General features: G+C 36.6%; 4 protein-coding genes across 9 annotated transcripts in view; 2 read left to right on the plus strand and 2 right to left on the minus strand.

Moving 5' to 3' along the window:
* Window positions 1–1,952: 1,952 nt before the first annotated feature.
* On the minus strand, window positions 1,953–10,763 carry LOC111790985 (SMAD/FHA domain-containing protein). Of its 4 annotated transcripts, none has more exons than XR_015420402.1 (14): window positions 10,325–10,763; window positions 9,883–10,046; window positions 9,673–9,776; window positions 9,314–9,394; window positions 9,005–9,108; window positions 8,806–8,892; window positions 6,922–7,124; window positions 6,183–6,384; window positions 5,721–5,771; window positions 5,518–5,616; window positions 5,356–5,415; window positions 4,142–4,263; window positions 2,428–3,678; window positions 1,953–2,344 (listed from the first exon to the last, which is right to left on the minus strand). XR_015420402.1 is itself a non-coding variant. In XM_023672137.2 (14 exons), exons 1-13 carry the CDS (start codon window positions 10,625–10,627, stop codon window positions 2,490–2,492), a joined length of 2,772 nt encoding a protein of 923 aa, XP_023527905.2. In that variant the 5' UTR covers window positions 10,628–10,763; the 3' UTR covers window positions 1,953–2,344; window positions 2,460–2,489. The 4 variants fall into 4 exon arrangements, 1 of the variants encoding a protein (XP_023527905.2); XR_015420401.1 differs by having other exon boundaries at window positions 4,142–4,266; XR_015420403.1 differs by having other exon boundaries at window positions 4,142–4,266; window positions 10,339–10,475.
* An 820-nt stretch (window positions 10,764–11,583) lies between these two features.
* On the minus strand, window positions 11,584–14,329 carry LOC111790002 (peptidyl-prolyl cis-trans isomerase CYP18-1). The gene is made up of 5 exons (XM_023670757.2): window positions 14,226–14,329; window positions 14,032–14,106; window positions 13,054–13,215; window positions 12,660–12,818; window positions 11,584–11,915 (listed from the first exon to the last, which is right to left on the minus strand). Exons 1-5 carry the CDS (start codon window positions 14,226–14,228, stop codon window positions 11,832–11,834), a joined length of 483 nt encoding a protein of 160 aa, XP_023526525.1. The 5' UTR covers window positions 14,229–14,329; the 3' UTR covers window positions 11,584–11,831.
* A 1,536-nt stretch (window positions 14,330–15,865) lies between these two features.
* LOC111791912 (growth-regulating factor 9) lies at window positions 15,866–19,156 on the plus strand. Of its 2 annotated transcripts, none has more exons than XM_087121919.1 (4): window positions 15,866–16,102; window positions 16,205–16,573; window positions 17,426–18,064; window positions 18,526–19,156. In XM_087121919.1, the coding sequence occupies exons 1-4, from the start codon at window positions 16,060–16,062 to the stop codon at window positions 18,903–18,905; spliced, it is 1,431 nt and encodes a 476-aa protein (XP_086978045.1). In that variant the 5' UTR covers window positions 15,866–16,059; the 3' UTR covers window positions 18,906–19,156. The 2 variants fall into 2 exon arrangements, with proteins under 2 accessions (XP_086978045.1, XP_023529192.2); XM_023673424.2 differs by having other exon boundaries at window positions 15,867–16,102; window positions 16,205–16,549.
* A 1,360-nt stretch (window positions 19,157–20,516) lies between these two features.
* The window catches only part of LOC111790049 (WD-40 repeat family protein / beige-like protein), a 28,594-nt gene continuing 21,289 nt past the window's right edge, over window positions 20,517–27,821 (plus strand). Inside the window, exons 1-5 of one of the 2 annotated variants that reach the window (XM_023670825.2) lie at window positions 20,517–20,820; window positions 21,687–23,768; window positions 24,278–25,065; window positions 26,039–26,752; window positions 27,399–27,533. In XM_023670825.2, the coding sequence (XP_023526593.2) occupies window positions 21,746–23,768; window positions 24,278–25,065; window positions 26,039–26,752; window positions 27,399–27,533 (3,660 nt within the window). In that variant the 5' untranslated portion in view covers window positions 20,517–20,820; window positions 21,687–21,745. The remainder of the gene's footprint in view (window positions 20,821–21,686; window positions 23,769–24,277; window positions 25,066–26,038; window positions 26,753–27,398; window positions 27,534–27,821) is intronic. The other variant, XM_023670826.2, reaches the window with a different exon arrangement.

Genomic DNA, 27,821 nt, shown 5'->3' on the forward strand with positions numbered 1-27,821 from the left:
ATGAAGTATGTACAAATATTTAATTTAATGGGTAAATGATTAAGATGAAAGGAGGTAAAAATAGGTTAAATTAAGGGAAAATGAAGTACTTTTGAATGTACCTCTCATTATGAAAGAGGGTGGTCCACATCATCAGCATCCTCCACCAAATTCAAACTAGAAATCCATGGTTTCTTTTGTTGTGCCACTAAATTCAATTATTAAATTATATATTCACTGCAATTCATTGCTTCAATTTTCCTTTCTTTTTTTTCTTTTTTTCTTTCCATCTTTCCTCCTTCTTCTTCTCCATCGTCTCATCTCTTTCCATCATTGCAATTCTTCTTCTTATGCAATTTTAAATTTTCTCTTATCATTTTTTTTTTCTCAACCATAATAATGAATATGAGTATCACCAATGTAAGCCCGTGAACCCCATTTTTTTTAAAAAAAATATTCTAACGTTATTTGTCAAATTACCAAAATACCCCTCCGTCTTTTTTAAATTTTAAGTAATTTTTTTGTATCGTACTTGATAAATATGAATAGTTATGATCAGATAAACATTATTGTATAATATATTATTTAGAAAAGAATTATATTACCTATAAATGGAATATTTATCTATAATTAAATTAAAATAAAAACTATATTGGAATTTAAAAATTAGGAAGAGAATTTAAGAGTGGGCATGATAATATCAAAGGGTTTTCTTCCAAATCTAATTAAGGTGCACCCCCACCTATACCTATAGGCTATATAGTAGAGGGAGTTAATTCAACTTTTACATTTTTAAAATAATGATTACACCATAGAAAATTATTGTAAAGATGAGAAAATAAAATTTCCAAAATAAGACAAGAGCTTCATCAATTGTGTTTATATATAATATAAAGTTTTTAAAAAGAAGAGTTTATATTCATAATTTTTATATAAATTTAAACTCTTATTTTTAAATATTAAATATTAAATATTAAACTATCATATTTAATTACTTGAATGGATAATAAGTAAATAGAGAAAAAATATATGGATGCAAGGGGCTATTTTGATAATATAATAAAATGAAGGGGCAGTTAAGAAAAAGTCCTGATCTAATGCACTTTTGTCAATCAGTTCACTTTAGTCTACTCGACTTAAACTCAATTCCGATATTATTTTTAAAATAATTTCATAGTTCTTAAATATAATCGCATTAATTTATTCTTTTTTAAAAAAATTAGGGAATAAAAACAAAATTGAAACCCTTTTTAAAGGGAAAAAAATACTATGATTTCTTTTCATAGTCTAACAATGCTTGAACGTTTTCATGAAAGGAATATTTCCTTTCAAAGTAGTGATAATTTTTAAGTTGTTTTTCTAATAAATAAAAATGGAAAGTTGACTATTGGAATAAAATAAATATCATAAATAGAAAATATTTATATATACAAAAAAAAAAAAAAAAAAAAAAAAAAAATTGTCGGTAAGAATTGAAGATTTGTTTCCTTTGTCTAATTATTATTTTAGAATAAAATTTGTTGGAGGATAAAATGTTGAAGACAGTGGGAGGCCATAATAATTTCAAGAACCACTTTGGTGAGTGAAGTCAATATCTCTGACAATAAGGAAGCAAATCCGTGAGATGAATTGGCAGATCCCAGTGGTGTTTGGGTGTTATGCTAACCCAATTGACTTTCAATGGAGCCATGATTGAATTAGTTCTTGGATCTTAGTCTCCACTTCTATAAAAAAAAAAATAGAACAATTTGATTGATGGAAAGAAAGGCATCTTTAAGAGATGATAGCTCCTAAGAAGATTAGGCTAAAAGCTCGATTTCGAGATTCCATTTCAAGTGAAGTGGCTACATGAATAGACAGGAGTTATAAAGACTAAAAATCGAAAGCCTTCTAGATCTTCACAATTGAGTGTTGTGGGATCAAGTTGGCTCGTGACTTAAGTTAAGGTATGGTAGTATAAATGACTCAGATACTCATGGTCTAGACAAGTAGTATAAATGACTTAGATACTCACGGTCTAGACAGGTAGCATAAATTACTTCGATACTCACAATCTAAACAGGTAGTATGACTTAGATACTCACGGTCTAGACAGGTAGTATAATTGACTCAGATACTCACGGTCTAGACAAATAGTATAAATGACTTAGATACTCACAGTCTAGACAAATAGTATAAAGAATTAGATACTCACGATCTAAAATTGTTGTCGGAGACATTGCGGAGACGGTTATTTTAATGATTCTAGGAACATGGTACCTTGAAAGAAGTCATGTAGAATCACTTCCTATGTTCAATAGCGTCAATATCATCTACATGGCATAGCACTAATCATTCACCGCTAACAATCTCATTCCAGGAAGAGCTGTGAAAAAGAAACGAAAAGAAAATTTCAGATATTTACATAATGGATATACTTTCTAACATCGATGCACGTAAGGAAGATACCTCAAGAAGACATGAGAAGATAAGAAAGTCACCATATTTACAGCTCCAGCCTCTCCAAACTTTTATCCTACAGAATCTTCTTGCGTTTCTTGATCATCTTCATCCATTGGATCATCTAGTTTTGGATCCATGGCATCAACTCCTTGAGTTTCTGAATCTGAGACTCTCCCATCCTTGGCTTTGCTTTCGCTATTATCATGCGCATCGTTGTCGTTGTCCGAGCACTTGTCCGTGTCTGAGCCAGATGTAGAGTCTTGTTCTCCTTCACGACCGTCCTCCCTAGAGCGAAAAAACTGTTCTGATTCAGGAGCAACTATTCTGATCATCTCGCTGACAGTTTGATATTCAGAGTTCCGTCTTGTTGCAACAGGCTTGAAAAGAGTACTTCGATTCCCTGGGCTGTTGGAGTCATGAAGGGCTCCACCACCTCCTCCTTCATTGCCTCTGCTTCTTTGAGACTCGTTCTCACCGTGAACTGATGGTGCAGTACTGGAAGCCCAGCTACCAGCAACTTCAGAAGCTAAAAGGTCAGAAGTTCTGACTGTTCCACAAGCTTCAGTGTCCTCCACGGCATCGACAGCACAAGCTTCAGTGTCCTCCACGGCATCGACAGCATCACATATTTGATTTGTCCGAGAGTGACAGTAAGCTTCCCGACAAACCATCTTAGCCTGCTCGTCCATCTCTCCTGCACAACCTTCATCATCAAAACATATCGTTTCCCCAGCTAAGATCATGCCCTTGTTCAAATCCATGTTTCGATCACCACCATCAACTCCAGGACTTTCGGTCTCAAGAATCCGTTCAGTCCCAACCACGTCTCCTTCCAAAACAGGAGCTGTGCCAACGCCATCAATGTCAGAACCAAAACCTCCCTTAACACCAGCATCAGCACTTGTGAATTCTGCCTCTTGAGTATTCTGACAGTCTTGACTTCTGAAATCACAGTCGTTCTTCTCAGTGCTGGCTTCGTCAGTAGACGTCTCAGCTTGGACTGGCTCAAACCTCTGAGCTGACATAGCGGAACTAGTTTTATCAGATTTGTTACAATAGTCCTTCCTTATATTATCTCCTAGTAAAATTCCATTTGCATCCTGAGAGGGCACATTGAGATCAAAATCAAAGGAAGTGTTTTCATAATTCTCTTCATCTTCTAGAGTCCTTTGCATTGCTTTTAATTGCTCTTGCTGCTTGCCAAACAAAGCTGAAATTTCTTCGGTGGTAGAATAAAATGCTCGTAGCTGTGTTTCTCTGCATGCATTTATGCAATGTATAGAGTAAATAACGCTACTGAACTACAATACTAAAGAGCAGAAAATTGCAATAACACAATAAATTTAGCGACAAGAAGGGGGAACCTATTCAGATTGTCAAACGGAGACGAACAATTTTGAATTTTAGTGAAGGAACACACCGGCAGTTACTAGAATAAAAGGAAATTAGAATATCAACACATCCACCAAGAATACTAGATTAGTAAAGTAAGCACGCGGATTACTAAAAGGTGACTTCAAACTTGTATCATCAATACTCATTCACCATTATCAAGGTGTTTGTTCAAGGACGTCCACCAGACCTCTTTCATAATGAAGAGGTCTTAAAGCTCATCTGCTCACCCATTTAATATATTTTGAATCACACGATCAATCATGTGAACGATGCTATGATTTGAACAGAAGTAAATACATCATATGTTGACTGGAGAAATTCTCACCGAAGCATAATTCGTTCCCTAGCACCTTTTAACCTCCTCCTCTCAAAATCAAGATCCCTTATTGCAGCATTTATTTCAAGCTCCAGGGATGATACCTTAGCCCAAGCCTCTTCTCTTGCTCCCTGCTACCGACAGTAGGAAAACCTCAGATTAAGAATGTAAGAAGTGAAAACTCTTTGCAAAAGTTTGTGCAATTATGCCAATTTTTCCAGAAACATAGTAGTATGAAAAGGGAAGGTATAGAACAAAGGTACTTAAGAAAGTATCTTCACCTGAAAATAAACCCAAAAGAAAGATAACATTCAGAGTGCTTTTCTTTTCAATAAAAAAAAAAAACAAAGTACAAGAAATTCCTTTTTTCTTTAAGAAACCAGTTTCAATCCAGAAAACTAAAATACAAAAGGGGAATGCAAAAACAGGCCAGCAAAGGGATCCTCCAAAGCTAACTAGCTACAAATGCTCCAAATCAAGAAACTATCTAAAATAGTGAGATTGGTAACCATATGATGAGCAATCCACCGTTAAGAATATATTAATAACAAAAAGTCAGGAAGAGAAAACTTAGATCTTTTTTTTTTTTCTTGACCATAACCTTTCTTTTAGATTAAAAGAAAAAAGAGAGAGAAGAGAGACGGGAACCAAAGAAGCATGGACACAGGAGAAGCAGTGATCGCCATGGATGCCAGAGGACTTTGTACAGTTTCTGAGGTTAGGTTATAGGTAGATCACGACTTTAAACCCAGCTTCTTTTTAGTGTTGGATTCTTTGTTCTTTTACCTAACTTGCAGTTACTCAGAAATTGAAATATTACTTGGTTGAGGAACCTAAAAAAACTAAATCAACCAAACTGCGTTTTAACTTTAAAGGATATCCTCCTAGAATGTTATTGGGAAAGGACGTCAACCAACCAAAACCGTCCAGCAGCAAATTCGAAAATCTTAGTCAAAATCACAAAGCTTTTCTTGAGGAGAAATTCTTGAGTAGCTTAGCTTTACTGGATCAAAACTCGTAAATAAAATATAATACTGCACCATCTTCTTTATTCTTTGGGGAGATAATTCCAGAAATATTTTCCTAACTCAACACATATAAATGTATACCTGTAATACTTGCGTATTTCAGCACAAACCTTAAGAAAATGAGAAGGAAGTTTTTCACATTGGCAGTGATCTAATTCGTTGAAATCAACTCTGTTAAAAACACATTACAACTACCTTTTCACTCTCAAGCTCTTTCTGCAGTTCTTTTATTCCACGTTCAAGCTCTTCAACTTTCTGCTCCAATTTCAACATTACCATAAAGGGCATTAGAATCTTTTTGCACTTCTAGTTCTAGTAGATATATTAAAAAACATAATCAAAATGCAACATCATTACTTTTCTTTCATTCGTACAGGATAACTGCTCTTCACCAAGTTGGGATTCTAGCTGACGAACTTTATTGTCCGACATAACTAATTTCTGTCTAGTCTCCTCCTGCAATAGATATGGCAGCTAAGTAAAGCAACTAATATACGTTCAAATCTTAAATAGTGAAATTGCTTGAAAGTGAATAAATAAGAGTCATTTAATATATATACCAACTTGGACCTCAACGTTTCCACCTGAAAACACCGTTCTTTTTCGGCTTCCTGATTGATGATAAGGAGATGTGAAAAATACTTCCAACAAATTAAAAAAATAAAATAAAAGAAGAAGAAGAAGAAGAAGAAGAAGAAGAAGAATGCATTCTATAAGAGAGGCAGTAATTACAAAACACTATCATAAGAGAATCTCCGAAAACAAGTCCCGAAAACTATAATTCCACACATTTTCCTCCAATCCTATTCTCTTCCTAAAAAGTTCTATTTCTTTCAAGCAGTATATTTCAAAAGATCAGGGAGTCTAATAAATTTATTATACTGAACCATAATAAGCATGCATAAGACAGATCCACTCTACTCCTCCCGAAGATCAGATGGATTTTTAAGAGACACTTTACAGACTTTCTGTAAATAAGGCATTACCACAAAAAAAAAAAAAAAAAAAAAAAAGGAACGAACCTGAAGTTTATTGATTACTTCTTGTTGTTCTCTTTCACGCCTTGAGGCAGCATCAGAAATGCGTTTTAATTCATCTTGAGCCACTGCATGAGCTTTCTCTACAGCTGCCTTCAGATCTGCAGCAGCCTTCTCTCGCTCTTCTCGTCTCTGATCACGCTCTTCATCAATTTGAACCTTCAATTCGCTTAAAGAGGCCTTCTGGCTGTAAGAAAATAAAAAATAAAAAAACATAACTACATTTTCTCATATCATGCAAATGACAGAGGTTACTGTTAGATTCACTTCCAGCAATGTCAAGAGGATCAGTTTCAACAAAAATAAAAAAATTTGAACACATTGAAACAAGCTAAATCTGGAAAGTTGGTAACTAATATATGATTAGGAAATAGGAAGAAAAGTGGCAGGTTCTAACCCTTTATTTTTTTTATTACAACAGTTGAGGAATTTCTCTAATTTGCAGAGCCACACATCTCATATGCGTAAATCAACCCACAGAATTATTGGATCCACATAATCTTTACAGAAATTAAGCAGGTTTTCAATGATTCATAAAATGTGTTGCCGGTTCCAATCCATCAAGAAACAAGATGACTTAATAGCATAAATGAGTTCAAATTGGTGACAAGTAATTATATACAACAATAATTTTTTTGGTTTCAACTAACATCCCAAAACTAACCGAAATCGATGGAGTAAGAAATTTCAAACAATTAAATTCAGATACAAATAAGTAAGATACCTATTTATTATTTCATTTGCTTCATTACATGACTGAGCAGTAGCACTGAGTCTTTCTTGAAGATCTTCTATAACATGTTTTTGTTCAGAAGATATTCTTTGAACCTCCACAAGCTCCTTCTGTTCATCATCAATCAACTGCTGCATCTTAGTCAGTTGATCTTCATAAGATTTTGATATGGATTCTTTAAGCTTTTTCACCTCCTACAAGAATCAAGACTAAATTCATTATCAAATGCTGCAGTAAATCCTCGGTTCCTGTTCTGTAAAAAAAAAAAAGAATAATACCATTTTTGTCATCAATTTACAAAACTATAAGGATATGGATGGAGGGAAAAAATTTATGTTAACAACTAAAGCATTAACAGAAGGAGAAAGTCTAGAAATAACAATTTCTAAAGCATTAAAAATACTTTCCACTTCTGAAAAACTTAGTATTTCGTTAAAAGTTCTAAAAAAAACTGTGTTTTTTTTTTCTCAAACCACATAGACCAACGTAAGGTTCTAATACTACTGAGCCAAAGAGGTCGCTTGAAATCTCATTCTACCCATAAAAAATGTAACAATTCCTCTCCAACCACAAATTCCACCATAGTGTTCCACTTCCGATGACATCAATCAAAGGGCTCTAGCCTTTTGAAGCAAAGGGAAACTGCATGATACAATTCGATGCAAATACTACACCGATGCCACTTCTGGGACTCCCAGTGATTTCATTTTGCCACTTCTGGGACTCCCAGTGATTTCATTTTGCCACTTCAAGAGCTTCCTTTGGCATATGAAAATTCAAGATGAGCACACACAGCTGGCCTCACATGCCTACAATGAAATGCCCCACTCGACTTCTGAGCAATGACGTACCGGTTTTCTTTCTTGGCTTGGGCATATGAGGAACCAAGATGAGAATACATAGTATGTGTTACTGCCTACTCCTACACTGATGCTGCCTCAACTAACGTCCTGGTCTCTTTCTACTTGACCAAGTCTCTACCCATGCTTGAAATTGAAACCATTGATACAAACTTCCATTGTATTCTTGCTGGCTGGCATAATCTTGTCCCACTAATTCTCAAGGCAAGTGACATGAAAAACTCGTGTTCTTCCCACTAGTTCTTGCAGAGAGAACTAACATCAGAGTTATATTACTATCCTTGCAGGGGAGGAGGAAGAACTATATGCACATTCACTAGTTTTTCTATTCAGAATCTCATTGCACTCTTGCAGGCTGAAACAATCTGTTCTATAATATTGTAGGAAACATTTTAATGGAAGTACCTATTCTATCATGCTCTTTTCAGCAACAAGGCTAGGCTACTAATCTGCATAATCTGTACTTATTGGGCACTAGGTTAGCAAGATTTTGATACAAAAACACCATCGCAAATGGAAGGCTTGTCCAGACCTAGGAGAAATTGAGAAAAAATGAACGAACCTGTTAATTACACCATCTTCTAAGATTTAGTATAATCATTAACTGTGGAAGAGGCCCTTGCATCAAATGCTACACTACATTCATCAAGTTTCATAGCCACCACCCATAGAAAGGAGTGATGAGTGAAAAGTCTAATAAAATATTGGGTGCGGGAAAATATAATAACATGAGCATAGCTCAACGGTTAAGGCATCTCTACGTCCTTTAAGAGGTCGTAGATTCAAATCCTCCCACCTCATATGTGATTTAATTTGTAGGATATTGTGATGTAATATTACAAAAAAGTATAATAACATTCATATTTGATACGTGCTATATACTAATACACCACCTTAAGCAATAAATCTGAAAAAGTTCTAAAAGTTTCCCCAAAATCGTATCAACTATCAACCACCACATGCATTCAAATATGTACGGCATACTGGGAGAGATAAGTGATAGAAGTCTAAATACACATTCATGATGCTCCACAGATGCACGATTTTCATTACGCAATGAATCTATCATAAGCACGTGATCCTCCAACTGCTTCCTAAGCTCCTACATATAAAAACACAGGACAAAAAAATTAGTAAACATTTGACAGAATTTAGGATCAATAAGGACGCTGAAAATCAACATCATTATAAGAGATCCTGAAGAACAACAATACCTTATTTGATCGTTGAAGACTTCGAAAATCGTCAAGAGATATCGGACCATCAGGAGCACCAATTCCAAGACCTCTTAACCTTTTGTTTTCAGAAACAAAATCCTCTGTAGAACAGGGTAGTAACAATGTGCAAACATTATATTAGTCACGTCATATTAAAGTTGACATTCGACCTGTCAAGAAACTAGATTGGGAAGCATGCTAGAAGCATATTACTTTCCAAGCTGCCTATACTTTTTCTATCACCCACCAAATAATTATAACAGTATGCATACCAAGAAAATAAATCTACTTTCACTCTACTCTTACCTGCTTTTCTTTTTGCAGATCCAACACCTGATGATGAAGTAAATGCAGCCACTTCTCTATAGACAAATGCAAATGCGACCTCTGAAATTATGTGGGGGGGGGGGGAGTGGTCAATGACTATTAAATGATGTCATCTTGAACTAACACTAAACCATTTTCAAACTGAATTTCCAGCAGAAATAACAGAAGAAAAGGATGGCTACTTGAATAATTAAGAACGGTATATAAAGGAAGACGTGACACAATTTAATCAACAAGGACAGATCATTTCTACGCTATCAATAAAATTGCGGCGGGGAGAGCTATGTCGGCTAAATGCAGGTATAACCACGGTAGTAAAAAATGAAAATTTAAGTAACCATGCTGTGGAGCTGCAGCAAGTGATATGATGTCCCCATGGCAGATTTTAGCCTCCTGACTGTTCTTCTTCAACCTCTCCCAGTTTAGATACGTTCCATTTGTGCTGCACAATACACAAAAAAGACGTGACCAAAGTATTATGAGGGGTAACGTAAAAAAAGTGTACGCCAAAGTACATGGAGAACCAGAGACGCTTTGCAAAGGACAACCTTGTATCTTTGAGGAAAACTGATGGACAACAGGCATCTTCAATGCTCTTCCTATAAATTCTGCAATGTTTTGCGCTGACTGAATTAGAATCAATCTGGTATCGACTATCTGGCGCCACTCGACCGAGGCAGTGTTCATCATCGGTCAAAAGGATATTTATACCCTGGTTTTCAAACACATTTCATCAGCAGAAGTTGACGTAGTTAAATTACCGAAACAAAAGCTTTAGGTTCAAGTACCCCACAGTTGTCCCTCATCTAACCGTATGTCCCATCTCCCGCCACAAAAGTTAAAAATAAATTTGGGACTCCAAAAAGAACATTACCAAGTCGACAAGATAAATATATATCAAGGAACGACGAAGCATCAGAATCGTAAAACCATAACTACAGGCAGGCGATTAGTTATAAGAACTACAGATGAAGGGGGTCTGACAAAAACCTGTTGGCGCTTACGGGCATTGCCGGAAATGGCAGTGAGAACGCCCCAGACGTTAGAATCGAAGTTCTGCAGAGGCTGGGAAGCGATCTTGGAGGCGACTGAGAGGACGAATTCCCGAGGACTCAATGGCTTATTGGAGCGCGTTTCATCAACAGAGTTGAGAGGAGGAGGATGAGGAGGAGAATGAGGAGAATGAGGAGGATGAGGAGGATGAATGTGGGAGGAGCTTGATTGGGAGCCACTGCCATGTTTAGGCAATGCAGTGGATTTGGGAGTTTCAGGATTAGCATCTTCGCCATCCATTGCCGCGACTGTGAGAAACGAAGATCGGGAGGGAGAATTTTGGCGGGGATTTTGAAGCCCTAGTTGATACCTGTAGCTTCCGGAACAAGCTCAAGTGGGTGTAGTGCCAGTCACTCAAACACTTTACCCTCATTTGCCGGGTAAGAGAAGTTTTTATCTCTTTTAAACAAAAAATTTAATTTTAATTTAAAATATCATTCTGTCTATATAATTGTATGCAATTTCAATAAATCTTTTAAATAGTTATTATTATTATTAGTTTATTGTTGGTTTTTTGTACTAAAAAAAGTTTTTGCTTATATCCTATTGATAAACTGTCAAATATATTTACCTACTATTTTTAAAATATTTATTATTATTTAATGAATTTCAACCATTCAATATTTATTAAAACTATAATTAATTTGATTGATGTATTTTCAGTTTCGTATTTGTACTTTCTGTTATCTAACTTCATTCTTTGTATTTTTTATAAATTTTATCAATATATTCTCGATAAATTTTAAATTTTTATAAATTTTATCAATATATTCTCGATAAATTTTAAATTTTTATAAATTTTATCAATATATTCTCGATAAATTTTAAATTTTTATAAAGTAAATTCACCATATAAATGAACCTAGTACAGATGTGGACTAAATTTAAGATTTTTTAAAAATATATGTACTCGGTTAAAGTATTTAAAAGCATGATCGAAGTGAACCCAAACACATATTATCAATATATTTTTTTAATGTTCGTACTACTGATAATTTAAAATTTTGTCCATCAGTTTACATAGTGAGTAAACGTAACTTAGTGCACGAAAAAATAGTTTTCTCTTTGAATATTCAGCATCGTCGTCTTATAACAATCAAACGTTCAACTTCTCTGTATCGTTTCAATTTTGATCAGATGTCTATCTAGCAAACCCGACATTCAAGATAATAAAGGTAAAATCCTTAAGTGGAATATGGACGAAATACGGTTCAAGATATGCATAAAACCAGTTTAAATAAATGTACACGAAAGTCAATAATCCAAAAGCAAATAACGAGAAAGCTCCCAAATACACATAAGTTAACATCTGTTTAGTTATGTATGGTTTACTTCCAATTCTCTGTTTTTGAACCTGTCATGTTATTTCGTTACACAGCTTCCAGCTGATCATAGCAGCAGCTTTTAACACTGACGTTTCAACTGCTCTACTGCTAATTCAAGGTTAGCCTGCAAGAGGATTAGCGTGTATCGTCACCCGATTGAGCCTGATCTCCGCGAGAGGACGATCTCCCGGTCCAGTTTGAGTCTGCAATAAGCAATACATCAGCTTAAGACATATGCAGATGCAAAGAAGGTAAACAGTTTTAACCGCTACGAAAGATATCGAAAGACAATAATTCACTAGATAAAGACTATGCAAGTAGTAAATTTATACGTGAGATCATACATGAGAAGCTACCGGCAAAGTATGCACGTGAATCTTCTCTAGCTATAGATTTAAGACTTCTTTCTAAAGACAAGAAAAGCGATATGTAACAACCAAAGCCCAAGGTCACTACTAGCACATATTGTCCGTTTTGATCGTTTACGTATTGCGTCAGTCTCACGGTTTTTAGAACGTGTCTACTAGGGAGAGGTTTCCACACTCTTATAAGGAATGTTTCGTTCCCCTCTCCTACTGATGTGGGATCTCATAGTCTACCCCCTTGGGGGCCCTGCGTCCTCACTAGCACACCGTCTGGTGTCGGGCTATAATATCATTTGTAACAGCTCAAGCCCATTGCTAGCAAATATTGTCCACTTTGACTCATTACGTATTGTCGTCAATCTCACGATTTTTAAACGCGTCTACTAGGGAGAGGTTTCCACACCCTTATAAGGAATGCTTCGTTCCCCTCTCCAACCGATGTGGAATCTCACACGATATGACTTTCTTTTAAAATTTGCGAGTGCCCGGCCTGCTCCTAGGCAATTCAACTAATTTCACAAGCTAATTACTTAACCTAACAACAATGGGTTATCGAAGCTGAATCCATGATGACAACGTTACCTTTTCCATGATGTCAAGTACTTCAAACCCATGAATGACTCTGCCGAACACAGTATATAATCCATTTAAATGTGGCTGCTTTGCATATGTTATAAAAAACTGGCTTCCATTCGTATTTGCTCCACTATTAGCCATTGATAATATCCCTCTTGCATTGTGCTGTAGAACCAAAACAGAGAAAAAAAAATTTAGAATAGGAATCAGATTAGATAATATTAGCAGCATGGGACAGGAAGGCTAATCGAACTTCCGACTTGAACGTCAGCTTCACCAACACAGTCAAGGATGCAATGTTTCACAAAATAAGCATGTCAACCATTGTATTAAGGTCAGAACAAGAAGCTCGAGTGTTTGTAAAACTGTTACATGGCATGGTGTTCATCTCATTACATACCTTGAGTGACTCCCTTATCTCGTCATTAAACTTTTTACCCCATATGCTGGTTCCCCCTTTTCCCGTGCCTGTTGGATCTCCACCTTGTATCATAAAGCCTTTGATGTTGCGATGGAATATGGTTCCATCATAGTAACCACTTGCACACAGTGCCAAAAAGTTCTATAACCAATAAATATTGGAGTCATCAGTACAGACTTGAAAATGACAATAATCCAGCAACAGAACATTGATGGAAGAAGAATTCTAGTCACTATTTCCTGAGCCTTCTAACATCAAAAGTTCACTCATTATAGGATAACAAGCTGAGCTACAATAGAAGTATCAAAGGAAAATAGTCCAACATACAAAAAAGCTAGTACATAATCTAGATTCTAAGACCGATGAGAATTCACTGGTAACATCTCGATGTAATTACCAATATATGGCATATCAATATTGCTCGGGTTAGATGAACGCTGCCATCATTTGGACCAACGAAGGAGAAAAAGCACCATAACTTTCATCAACTTAATTTCAATTAAACCATTAGCCCAGGAACTACTTGCAATCTCTATTAACATTTCTTGTTATTGCACACCACATTGTGAAGCAAAATGAAAATGACAAGCAATAAACCTCTAGCAATTAGCAAAAACTGCGCTCTCGAAGATTTGTCGAACTTCCAATTAAATGCAATTCCAGATATCCCTTTCAGAAGTGCAGTGGTTGCAAAGACTAATGAACGCCGCCGATAACGACGCTTTCACAACAAATTGCAATCTAGCTCCTTGAGTAAGCACTTTATCTCGATGAATTAAGTTCTAGTCGTGGCTAAACGCCGTGAAAATCTAAGAAGAATCTGGTCATCTTCGCGTATACAAAGGATGAGGAAATCAAATTATCGCTAGCAGTAGGCAATAACTTCTTGCATAAACTAAAATAGTTTTCCAAACAAGTAGCAAAACTAATAGCAGAAAAGACGAGCGATGAACTTGCCTCGGCAGACTTCGGGACTTCATCGCAAGAAATCTCGCACTTGATGTCTCCGAGATTGGTGTGCAAAGTAACAGACTGCGAACACGAGTGGAAATAAGGGATTCAGACGCCTGTAATGAAATTCCACCATAGACAGATAATCGAAAGAAGAAGAAGCCAAGGTGTTCGATCAAATGACCAAGAGAATTACCCACCATTTTCAGAGCTTCTCTACGACCTTGCGGTTCGGGTTCCCAACTCAATACAAAGCTCCTAATGAAAATGCAATTCGAAAAATAAATCTTAAATTACAAATTTATTAACTTTATCGATGTCATTTCCTTTTAAATTTACAAATTTAGTATTTTTTAAATTTTTCATATATTTTAAAATTAATAAATCTACCAAACCCAAAATAAAAATTAAATTCATAATTTTAAACTTTTTCATGTTTTTCAACAATGTATAAGACAATATTTGTCTAATTTCGTTTACTTTTAATATATTTTATATCTCAAAAGTTTAGTTCATTGTAATATTAATTATCGAATTAACATAGATTTTACTTTATTTTTCAAATATAAACAAATATTTTAAATTTTAATTAAAGTCGTCGTCATCATGGTATTGTTGGACACAATTGTTACAACGTTTCAATTGCTTATAAGCTTCTCTAAATTTTATTTATAATAGTATAAAAAGTCACTCGCGACATTGTTTTTGTTGGATGTTGAAAATCCCACGTCGATTAATTTAGGGATGATCATGGGTTTATAATCAAATAGTACTCTCTCAATTGGTACGACGCCTTTTGGGAAACCCAAAGCAAAGCCGTGAGAGCTTATGCTAAAAGTGGACAATATCATATCATTGTGGAGAGTCGTGTTCGTCTAACATAGTATTAGCCGTGCCCTGCAAGCTTCCTCAAAGGCATAGTAAAAGATGACTAAGACTCCAAAAAGAAAAACGAGCCATGAATGATCATGGGTTTATGATCAAATAACACTCTCTCCATCGGCCTGAGCCCCTTTCGGGAAACCCAAAGTAAAGTTATGAGAGCTTATACTCAAATAACACTCTCTCCATGGGTATGAGCCCCTTTCGGGAAGCCCAAAGTAAAACCATGAGAGCTTATACTCAAAGTGGACAATATCATACTATTGTAGAGAGTCGTGTTCGCCTAACAGTTTCGTATTTTTCTGTTATTTCTGCCGTAAATTATGGACTTTCCATTTCTATAAAATAGTCTTGTTGTTGTTGTTATTATTATTTTTTATACATGAGATTATAATTTTATTTGGAAAGGTATGAGATTATAATTATGTATGATATATTTAATATTTAAAAGACATCTAATATAATTAAGATTCACAAGCTATAAATTTAATGTTTTATTTTATATATGTGAAATAAGATAATTGAAATTGTAGAAATAATTAAATATAAAGTTTAAAATTCATAAATTTATTAAATATTAATTAAAATTTGACATGAAGCTTTTAATTTAACCTAATAATGAACTGCGATAAATTTATTTGGAAATTTGTGAAAATTTAAAATTAAAAAAAAAAAAAAAATTAAGAAGGTGACAAAGAAACAAGAATATTATAGCAAAAGGCAGAGCATGGGGCCCACACTGAGTGATTAGACGGCTCGATGAATGACGTGTCATCTGATCTAATCGCCACGTAAGCAAGCACGACAAGAGCGCGTGACTGACTAAACCAGTCCTGCCAGAAAGGAAAAACTGGCAGTTCCACCAGTAGAATCGTGTGTTTCACGCGCGATTTCAGAAACGCGCGAACCTTGTGAGGTAGATTTTGGAGGCAAACCGCTGAGAGGAAATGGAAAAAGGCCAAAAAAAAAAAAAAGAGAGACTGACAATATGTCAGAAGACTCTGTCACCCTCTTTAACTCTCTCTTCTCTCTATCTCTCGCGAGAGAGCTTCAAGATTTTGGCCTTTTCCGATTCGAAAATTTGTTCATCTTCATTGCATTTAAATCCCGCAGCGATGCATTGAGATTCGAGCTCATGTTTACGAAATTCCTATGGAAGTTCATCCGCTTCAGAGCTTTCCTTCTTCGGAAACTGGTATTTCTGTCTCCTTCTCTGTTCTACTACTCACCATGTTTGGTTATGTACTCTGTTTGTTGTAGATTTCTTTCCTTCTTTTTACTCGTTGTGAATGTTTAGGGAGAGGATTAAGACGGCGGAAGACCGATGAGGCGGCGACGGCCGCGATGATGATGAAGGTTAAAAAGGAGAGTAACCAGACGGAAAACGACGAGCTATCGGCTCCGGTATCGCCATCTATTAATCTCGGGCTACAAATTGGCACGAATTCGGCGGGAAGTCGAAACGAGAGAACCTCGATTGTTCACCGGTCGAGGGAGTCGCTTATTACGGTTGGTCAATTGCAGGAGCTTGAGCAGCAGGTTCTTATTCACAAATACCTTGCTGCTGGTCTCCGTGTTCCTACTCACCTTCTCGTTCCAATTTGGAAGAGTGTTGCCAGGACCTTGGGCTCTAATGTCAATGGTATCTACGAGCGCTACCGAGTTTAATTCTTTGCGATACCTAAACTGTTTCCAATTTCTTGCTGCTGTGTTTATGAAGTTATTGCTGATGATTTCTGTGTCGTATTTCAATTCAAACAGGTGTGATTTCATAGAATAGATGCTCTGAACTTGAAAACAGTTGCCATGCTAGAGGTCTCATAATGTATTGTATATATTTCTTCTGAATTTCTCTGTTCGCAAGTAATTCTAGCAAATGCAACCGTTCTATTTTATCAGAAACTTTGATCGCGTCATAGTTTTTGAAGTCTTGATGAGATTTCTTTTTCCATTAACGATGAACATATTGATGCAAGAATCATGCCCGAAACTTGTTGATTAGGTAGAACTATTCTTTTCACAGATCTTAATACGGTTAGGGTTCAAAATCAGTGGTTTGTTTTGTGTAAACATCCCAGCAGAGACGAACGGCCTAAATGACCTTTTTGTGCTTTGTCCTTTTTCCAATACCTATTGGGTGCAATTATTTGATTGTTTTGGCATTGTATGGGCACAGCCATTCTATGTGACCCATTGCTGGACTCAGGAAGGAACCTTTTGTTTGCTAGGAAATTGAGTACCCTTTGGATTCTTGTGTTTATGTTTATAGTGTTGGGTGTCTGATTGGAAAGAAATAACACATATTTCTATTTATTATCATCATTTGAAAGATTATAGACAGTTGAGTGTATTGAGGATTCAGCGAAGCTGTAATGAGTCATTTCAGAAGAACTTGATTTCAATAACTTAATGAGGTGCTCTCCTGGTTTGAAGACATGAACAATAATCAGAATGACTTGGATTTTGCTTTTTTAGCCAATCTTTTTAATTTGTTTGTAAATTTTGTCTCTGTCTGCAGTTATCGGATTCAATCCTGTGGGATTTGATTACGGAAGTATGATGGAGCCTGAGCCATGGAGATGCAGAAGAACTGATGGGAAGAAATGGAGATGTAGCCGGAAAACTGTCCCGCATCAGAAATACTGTGAACGGCACATGCATAGAGGTCGACAGCGTTCAAGAAAGCCTGTGGAAGCTTCAGAAAACGACTCTTCATCAAAGAAAATTCTGCTCAATAATCCAGATAGAGATATAAGATGTACGCTTGATGTTACCACTGCTATCCCCTTTCCCCACGTTGGAGCTGTAGTCCCTGAGCCCAAAACAGTTTCCTACGCCAGTCCGAAATCAGCTACTGAAACAATTACCAGCAGCATGCGTGGTGCATTGGCCATCGGTATGAGCTGTGGTGATGCAACTAAAACCATCAGAATGATCCCTTCCAGTGCTGCTACATGTATTACAACAGTTCCCAGTATTAATCCAACTGCTACTACCAGCATTCCCACTAGCTATATAGTCAACTTGAAAGGTGCTTGCAACATGAATTTTCGTGAGAATTGCAGCAAGAGCCGTAATGACTTTGGAAGAAATGATATCAATATCCAGAAGATCACATCTCCAGGTCTAGGGTTCTCTCCTAACAGCGTTCTTCAAGGTATTATTTCAGAATTAAATGTTCTTGTGCTGCATAATGGTTATTTTTTTCAAAAAAAATTATTTTACAATAATAATGGTTTATTTATTTGATCTTTTTATAATGTATTGTTTGGAAGGCTATCAGTTTTGCCAACGACTAGTACTTGATTATTTTGTCATGTCACAAACTATGCAATTTATCTTTGATGATTTGGATAGAAACTGCTGTACTTATGATGTTCTTGCTATAAAACGTTGTCTGGTATCTGAAAATGGAACTTGACAACAAAATATTTGAAACAGTTAATTGGTTTATAACGAATCGTGCCTTATTACACTCGAGATTTGCTGCTCGTATGCCATTTTGTATGCTTGTAGAATGCCAAAATTTTCTTTTTGGGTTTGCTGATCTGAATCCCTGCTGCTTCTTTATCGAGTCAAACTAATGTTATCCACCCCCCCCCCCCCCCCCCCCCCCAGTTTCTGGCTGCAGCAGCTCGTTATGCGACAGTAAAATCAACCTTGAACGTGAACCCGGACGGTGTAGAAGAACGGATGGGAAGAAGTGGCGATGTCGGAGAGATATTATTCCAAATCAGAAATATTGTAGTCTGCATATGCACAGAGGTTCAAAGAAGCATTTGAAGCCTTCCCAGAATGCACCCGTCCTTGCCCCTTCTGCTGCTACCTATGGCTCTTCTCTGCTACCGACACCGCTCAAAAAACTCGAACCTGCAACCCCAAACACAAATCTTTCAATGTCAATCCAGGCTGACGACAAACAGAGACACAATGAAGCAAGGAACAACGCCAGCAGTAGCAGTGAGACCACCATTACCGACACCACGATCACGGCATAAGAAAATGTTCCTCCCCGACAAGGTATGAATCGGAATCCAATCTTCTAGTTCTGCTGCTTTGTTTCGGATTTGTACCATTTAGGCACATAGACAAGACCGGGACAATCTTGTTTTAGGAGGAACAAAAAAAGGAGTAATGGTTGAGCTTTTGAGCTACACGGAATAATCAAAGTTTCTTGTACTGAAAAGGGAAGAGAAGTTTGGACATAGGTGGTTTATAAATATGCTTTGGGTTTGGATAATTAACAAAACTGCGCTTAAATTTAAATTTTTTTTATAATTAAATAATATTAACCAACTCCAAATATTTATAATTTAACGAGCAGCCAAATTGTTCTTATTTTTCTTCAACCGAATTGGATGGATAACTATGAAATTTGTAAAGGCTAGTAGCTATTATTAAATTAGTTTATTCCGGTGACTATATTAGTTTCGTATTGTTTGGGATTCTGAAGATGTCAAATTCTTACCGTTGATAACTACATATAAAGTCCATTTAAATATTTAAGCTGTCTTAATCATTGTACTCCAAAGAAATAATATACTTCGTATTTGATCGTTCTCCAGTACGAAGTTATGAAACTTTGCTGTTTATCGAACTAATTAGACTGTAATACTTCTTCTAAGGCATATGGAGAGCCCTTGAACAATCTCTCCTCTTGATCGAGACCAATTCGAACAATCCTTCTTGTTCGACACTCGAGCGCTTTATCAACCTTCCTGAGTTAAGAACTTGACTTTAATTGTTAAGTTCGAGCATAAACTCTCATCACTTTGTTATTTTTTATTTTTTATTTTTTGAATCCACGATATTCCCTTTAATTACCTAACGTGGGACTTCTCCCTACAATTCTCGATAACATCAACCTCAAATAAATAAGTATGTCAACTACTACTTAGTTATGCTCATGTCCACAAAGATTATTATAAATTAGTCTTTAAAATATCAAATTTAAAGGAAAAGATAAATCATTTATTAGGTTTGTTTAAAAAAAAAAAATTATTGTCGGGTCTATTAGGTATTTGAAATATCAATCTCAAAAGATAAATACACATAAATTACTGTTTAGTAAAAAAAAATCAATTGTTATTGTATTTGATAGAGATTTGAAACATCGACATCAAATGACCAAAATTAAAATAAACTATCGATTAATTCTATTAAATTTCATAAACTATTTTAGACATCCTTCCCATTTCATTGATTAATAATATTAAATTCAACTCAATCCAAAATGGTAAATAAAAAAAGAAAAAAAAGAAAAAAAATTTATTATTTGGATTTGTTAGATTTTGGAAGAAATTTGTAATTAAAAAAAAAAAAGTAAATTATTATGAAATTGGTAATATTTAACCCTAAAATAATTGTAAATATTTAACCTTAAAAAAAAAAAAAAAAAAAAAAAAGGCAAAAAACAGCGGAAACCGAGATTTAGAAATGACAGAATATATGCTTATCCTAATTTATTTAGCTTAAAGCGCACACCTCCCTGGCCTACGTTGTAAAAATTGTATTTATTTATTTATTTTTATTTTTTGGGAAAATTATTTGGATTTTAATTTTTGACTGGGCAACAAATCCAACGGGCGGAGCCTCATAAAATAGCTCCGTAATCTTCCCTCCCTCTCGCGCTCATTTCGCATCATCTCTCTTTCTCTCTCTTCCATCCCCGCTAATTTTCTTGAAAGACCTATTTTCTCAATTTTCGCTTGGTCGGAGTTGCGAATCGAAGAAGAAGATTTCGAGCCTGACTTCATAATTTGGCTTCCCAATCAAGTTTTCGGTTCCATCTCCGTCTCTCCTGCCGTCTCTTATTCATTCCTCTGCAACAACAATGTCTGAATCACTCTGATTCTCTCGCATCGTCGCATTCGTATGTTTTCCGCTTCATCGGTTTTGGATCGTTCATATCTCGTACGTATATTTGCCTTTTGTCGATTCATCAATGTGCAATGCATCTGTGGATGAATGGTGTGGCACCTGCTTAAGCTTGATCCATTCACTACGTTGTATCGATAAGGTCAACGTGAGAATGAATTGATTGTTGGTGATTTTGGAAATGGAATGTTTCAGGTGCTACTGGCATTTGTTATGCAACATAGGTGCAGGGATCTTCTCGTGCATGCTTTATTAATCTAGATCTGCGTCTATTTAGAATTAACATTTATTGATCTCGTCCAATTAAACCACTTGCTTTCTGACCTGACATTCTACTTGGTTCCGAGAAAGTTGAATTAGGTTGAATACAGGAAGACGATTGGAAATCCTTTTCTGTTCCCGTAGTTTGCTTGTGATGGAAGCATCTTAAGCTTCACTAGCTGCACGGTGGTGTCTATAGTTTTATATTCTCTCAACGGGAGCTCAATTTTCCGAACATGCTGAATACAAGCGTCAATTTCGTTTAATTTTTAGTCTGTTTCGCTAAATTAGTTTGTGGGTTCTATCTTTTCGTGAAAATCTTACTAGCCAGGTTGGGTTTATTTTGACTGACCTGCCTGATAAGTGTTTAAGAACTGCCATTCGTAAATTTTGACCTGCCTGACGAATTTTATTCTATCCAAATGTTTGTATTTGGTGAATTGCTGTTGATGAAGTCTTGGCTTAAGATATATCTTTTTTTTTTTTTTTTCAATCCATATTTAGTTTAAAATATTATTTTCTTATGGTGTTAATTACTTATTGAAGGGACAAGTTAGAAGAGGGGAATTCAATGGATTGAATAGTATATTTCTTGAAATGGATCTATTGTTGTACTCAGATAAACTATTTCTCTCTTGTAGATGGCCTTCTCTCTACAAATATGAAAGAGTGATTTGCTAGATTTCTAAGACAGAAAACCATGGATGAAGAGGAAGAAACTAGAAAAGCAGAAGAAAATTATGAGAATGATTCAGACAATGAAGTTACAAGTGATGCACAGAAAAGCTCCCAGCCATCTCAAGACCACACGAATATTGATGGTGATAAAGCTGATATAGTTAGTGATGGTGTAGTCTTGGAAGGGGTTAATAATGTGACTACAGTTGAAGATGAAGACCAGTTTGAGCAGGTGTGTTTGAAAGACCAGGAGAAGACTGCTGGTGAATTATCTGGTGGTCTTTTAGATTCCGAGCGATCTTCGAATTCTGAAGATGCAAGACTTTCTTCTGGTGCAGTCCAAGAGTCTTCCCAACATATGACTGGAACATTTGGTGCGGAATCTGACGACTCTCCAGTTGGTCAACTACAATATGAAAGCCATTCTTTTAGTCCAGGGGCTGATAAAAGACTGGGTCATTCTACTAAACCATCAACCTCATCAGCTAGTTTTGATTCGGGATATTCCCCTGTTGGTTCACCACAAAAGTTTAAACCAAAATCTGTGATGCCCAATGTGTCTCCAGAGTTGTTGCATTTGGTGGATTCCGCAATAATGGGGAAGCCTGAGAGTTTGGACAAATTGAAGAATGTTGTGAGTGGTAAGGAAAGTTTTGGCAGCAGCGAGGAAATGGAAAGTGTTGCTTTTTCAGTTGTTGATTCTCTCCTTGCGACAATGGGTGGTGTTGAAAGTTTTGAAGAGGATGAAGAGAACAATCCTCCTAGTGTAATGCTAAATTCTCGTGCTGCCATAGTAGCTGGGGAGCTTATTCCTTGGCTTCCTTGTCTGGGTGATAATGAGATGATCATGTCCCCAAGGACAAGAATGACCAGGGGACTGCTTGCTATTTTACAGGCCTGTACCAGAAATAGAGCCATGTGTTCTATGGCTGGTCTGTTGGGAGTGCTTCTAAGGTCAGCTGAAACAATTTTTGTGCAGGATGTAGGTTCCTCAGGCAAAATGAGTTGGGATGGAGCTCCTTTATGCTATTGTATTCAGTACTTGTCAGGGCATTCACTAAATGTTTCAGACTTGCGTTCATGGTTTCAAATTATTACAAGAATACTTGCCACCAAATGGGCAGCTAAACTATTGCTTGCATTGGAGAAGGCATTGTGTGGAAAAGAGTCTAAGGGACCCACAAGTACATTTGAGTTCGATGGTGAAAGCTCCGGTTTGTTAGGTCCAGGGGAGAGTCGTTGGCCATTTTCAAATGGTTATGCATTTGCCACATGGATTTATATTGAGTCATTTGCAGACACATTAAATACAGCTACTGCTGCTGCAGCAATTGCTGCTGCAGCAGCAGCCAAGTCTGGAAAATCATCTGCCATGTCTGCTGCAGCAGCTGCAAGCGCACTTGCTGGTGAAGGGACAGCGCATATGCCCCGCCTTTTTAGTTTTTTATCTGCTGATAATCAGGGAATTGAGGCATATTTTCATGCACAGTTTTTGGTTGTTGAATGTGGAAGTGGAAAAGGAAGAAAGGCTTCATTACACTTTACACATGCATTCAAGCCACAATGCTGGTACTTTATTGGTCTGGAGCATACTTGCAAGCAGGGGCTTATTGGAAAAATTGAGAGTGAGTTAAGGTTGTATATTGATGGGGCCTTATATGAAAGTCGACCTTTTGAGTTTCCTCGAATCTCCAAACCACTTGCATTTTGCTGCATTGGAACAAACCCACCTCCTACAATGGCTGGTTTACAGCGCCGTCGTCGCCAATGCCCTTTGTTTGCTGAGATGGGGCCCATTTATATCTTCAAAGAGCCAATTGGTGCAGAAAGGATGACACGCTTAGCATCTAGAGGAGGAGATGCGCTACCTTCTTTTGGTAATGGGGCTGGACTACCATGGCTTGCGACGAATGATTATGTGCATCATATGGCAGGAGAGAGTTCTCTTTTAGATGCAGATATTACAGGATGCCTTCACCTTCTTTATCATCCGAGTTTGCTTAATGGTCGTTTTTGTCCAGATGCTTCACCCTTAGGTGCTGCAGGTTGGTGAATTTTCACGTCTGAGTTTGTTATTTTAGAAATGATAGGCAACATATGGATCAGGAGGGCTATATAATGTTTTTGTCAATATGTAGTTATATTAGATACTTAGAGCGAGTTTGGAGTGTGGGTTAGACTTAGGGTGAGCTTGACTTACTAAGCATAGTAAGCCCTGCTTGGGGTGAGAGTTTCTAAGTTAAGGTTTGACTGGGCTTGAATTGTAACCCACTGTTCAAGCCTCCACATAATTTTTCCTAATCTAAAGCTTCCTAAACCGACACCTGAAACACAGTTTTCCTAAATCCTCTAGGCTCAAGAGGTTAAATCTGTGTCCCAACAGCCCGTAAGTACCTAAATATATTGATGTCTACATGCATACATGTGAGAGAGATCCTATAATTTTTCACCCAGCTGACATTCGTGAATCTTCAGGGACTTCAAAGCTTCTTTATGGAATTTTACATGATATTCATTTTCATGTTGCTTGACTCATCTTTCTTTCGCGATTCAGGCACACTAAGAAGACCGGCTGAGGTTCTTGGGCAAGTCCATGTTGCTACGAGAATGCGACCGGCGGAGGCTCTGTGGGCCTTAGCTTATGGAGGTTCTATGTCTTTACTTCCTCTGGTAGTAAGCAATGTGGATGAAGCTAGCCTACAACCCCAAGAAGGGAGCACTCCTCTTTCTTGTGCTACAACTAATCTTGCTGCCCCAATATTTCGAATAATCTCCATGGCTGTTCAACATCCGAAGAATAATGAAGAATTCTCTCGTGTTAGAGGACCCGAGATTCTTTCGAGAATTTTAAACTATCTCCTGCGGACTTTGTCTTCGCTTGATCCTGGAAAACATGATGGAGTTGAAGATGAGGAACTTGTTGCTGCTATCGTCTCCTTATGTCAGTCCCAAAAGAGCAATCACATACTTAAAGTGCAGCTTTTTAGCACCTTGCTATTGGATTTGAAAATATGGAGTTTATGCAACTATGGACTACAAAAAAAGCTTTTGTCAACACTTGCTGACATGGTTTTCACAGAATCATCAGTAATGAGGGATGCCAATGCTATTCAAATGCTTCTTGATGGCTGTAGAAGATGTTACTGGACAATTGGTGAAAAGGATTCTGTCAATACATTCTCTTTAAATGAAGATCAACGTCCAGTAGGGGAAGTGAATGCATTGGTTGACGAACTCTTAGTGGTTATTGAGCTTCTAATGGTCGCAGCTCCTCCCTCACTGGCATCAGATGATGTTCGCTGTTTGCTTGGTTTCATGGTTGACTGTCCACAACCAAATCAGGTATACATACTTTATGAATTCTAAATTGGCACTTGAGAACATATATGGATAATCTTTCTTTTATTCTTCTTTTTCTCCCTGGGATTGGTATATAATCCGCTAGCTTTAAACACTGAAATATCAGCAGTTACTTGCCTATATCTTGATCTTCATTTAACTCACCTTCGGCTTCTGGATGGAGATTCTGGAGCTCCTGTGGCTGGATTTATCAGAAAGTTTAAAATTTTCCCAGTAACCTCTCTATCCAGAGAAAGCTCTAACCCCTTTTCTGCCATCTAATAGGAAAAAAGTGACAGAAAGATAATATGTGAAGAGGAAAAAAGTTATTTGAAAAGTTAACACCATAGATTTTGTCCTTTTTTTTTTTTTTTTTTTCTCCTCATGCATGATTTTACCACTACTTATGTTGAAACATTTGAAATTTGGAAGACTTATCTGCTTTTCTATTTGATTTTTGATTTAGAATATTCATGAGCTTTGTTGTAGTCTACATTCTTCCTTGGCTTTCCTATTGGCCAAGCTTTTTGATTGGCAAGGAGCTGTCCCCTCCCCAATCCTTGTTATTGATACATTCCTCTGAGATGTGCTCCTTGTTGGGTAGCTTTTATGTTGTTTTTACTCTTGGATAATTTGGGGAAAATTATTTGGCACTTTCATAAATCAGGAGATGGTTTTTGGCATAAATTTTAAATTAAAAGAAAATCTGAAATCTGATATGGGTGTTGATTTTTCTAGTTGGTTGTTGTTTCAAATGATAACTTTTCACTGTTATTGGCATTGGCTAATTTTGAGAGTCCTTTTGATATCTCTTGGTGTCAGGCTGAGGTAGGATCTCTAATTCGTATTTTATTGTTGTCTTAACGTTTTTTATGGAAAGAAGTGCCCTCCATTCTGTGCTTTCTTGTTTTTGGTTCTTCTACAGACAAAAATGATTTGGAAATTTCTAACATCTTTCTAACTTGGCTCTTGCCAGGTTGCGAGAGTATTGCATTTAGTGTACAGGTTGGTGGTGCAACCAAATACTTCTAGAGCTCATACTTTTGCTGAGGCTTTCATAGCATGTGGTGGAATAGAGACACTTCTTGTTCTCTTACAGCGAGAAGTCAAAGCTGGCGATGTCACTGATCCGGAAGCTATGACAATTCATGAATCTTCATTTTTCCAGGAATCTGGTGTTGACAGTGGGGATGGAGTCTCCGAGAGAATCCTTGATGGTGATGTAGGATCTGTGGAAGAACAGAAACCAAATGTGTCTGAGAAAGATTGGCAATTTGAATCAACTGAAATTGGTGGTGTGAGACGCTTTTCTTCTGCTTCTGGTGTGAGAATTGAGAGGACGCTATCTATTTCTGAGAATTATTTTGTCAAGAATTTAGGTGGCATAAGTCTTTCAATTACGGCTGACAATGCAAGAAATAACGTTTACAATGTGGACAAAAGGGATGGAATTGTTGTTGGGATCATTGGACTTGTAGGTGCTCTAGTGGCATCAGGCCATTTGAAATTTGATTCTTTTTCTCCTTCAGATGCAACGACTAACATTTTGGGTAGTGGGCTTCATGATGGAGGTAGTAGCATGTTTGATGATAAAGTTTCACTGCTACTATATGCTCTTCAGAAGGCTTTCCAAGCAGCACCTAATAAGCTTATGACGAACAACGTGTACACAGCTTTGATGGGGGCATCGGTATATCATCTTGTTTTATGTCTAATAATTCATACCTTCCTAATAAACTCCAAAAGGTGAACTCTATGAATGTGTCTTCCATGCTTTCTTGTGCAAGTGTGAGACAAAGGTACAACTGGAGTGGGGGATTAGAGTCTTTCCTGTTTCTTTTAAGATAGACTTATTTAGATCACCTAATTGGTTTAATATATATTTTTTTCTATGTCATACATTTGTATATATCATCTCATGCCCCCTCATGGACCTACCTTTTAATTCAATGTCTATTTGGGTTGGAACTCTTGCCTAAAAATTGGATTTTGCACTCGTTTCATTTTTGCCTTTGTTGAAAATGTCTTTTTTAATCTCCAGGAAAGGAGTTTATGAAATTAATTACAAGACATTAGCATTTTTTGGTGGGTAAGAAATAACGGGAAATCATATGAAATATGAAGAAAACTTATAGATTTTTTGTGAACCAAGATGCCAAGTATCTGCAAAGAAATAAAAGAAATGTGTTCTCATGCCTATGTGCTTTTTGCATTATCTCATGTCCATGACTTCACTTTCTTGAGTGAGCATCTTCAAATATTTTATGACATTTCTAATAATTGTTACTTCTGAAAAGATCAATTCAAAATTGCCTCATTCCTTTTCTTTTTTCCAGATTAATGCTTCTTCAACCGAAGACGGGCTAAACTTTTATGATTCTGGTCATCGCTTTGAACACCTACAACTCCTGTTGGTTCTTTTACGCTCACTTCCCTATGCATCCAAGGCTTTCCAATCCCGAGCATTGCAGGTATGCCCAATGATAATTTGATGTTGTGGTTATTTTTTTTGTTACATGCTACAAACTCTATTATTCAAGAGCTGTAATGAATATGATTTCTTATCTTCTTGTTTGTTCATCCTTTTAAAACTGGAAATACTTTTTTGGAACTTTTGGTAATGGGATGGACGATAGCCTTCTCCATCATTATGTTTTGTGTCGTTATTCATCATACTACATAGCCTCTCATCCATAAAACGGAAAAGGTATCGTGTAAGGAAATTTGTGTGGCATAGATTTGGTGCAGAACTGGAATCT

This window comes from Cucurbita pepo, chromosome 3, assembly GCF_057944985.1.
Source record: "Cucurbita pepo subsp. pepo isolate OVF chromosome 3, ASM5794498v1, whole genome shotgun sequence".
NCBI lineage: Eukaryota > Viridiplantae > Streptophyta > Magnoliopsida > Cucurbitales > Cucurbitaceae > Cucurbita > Cucurbita pepo.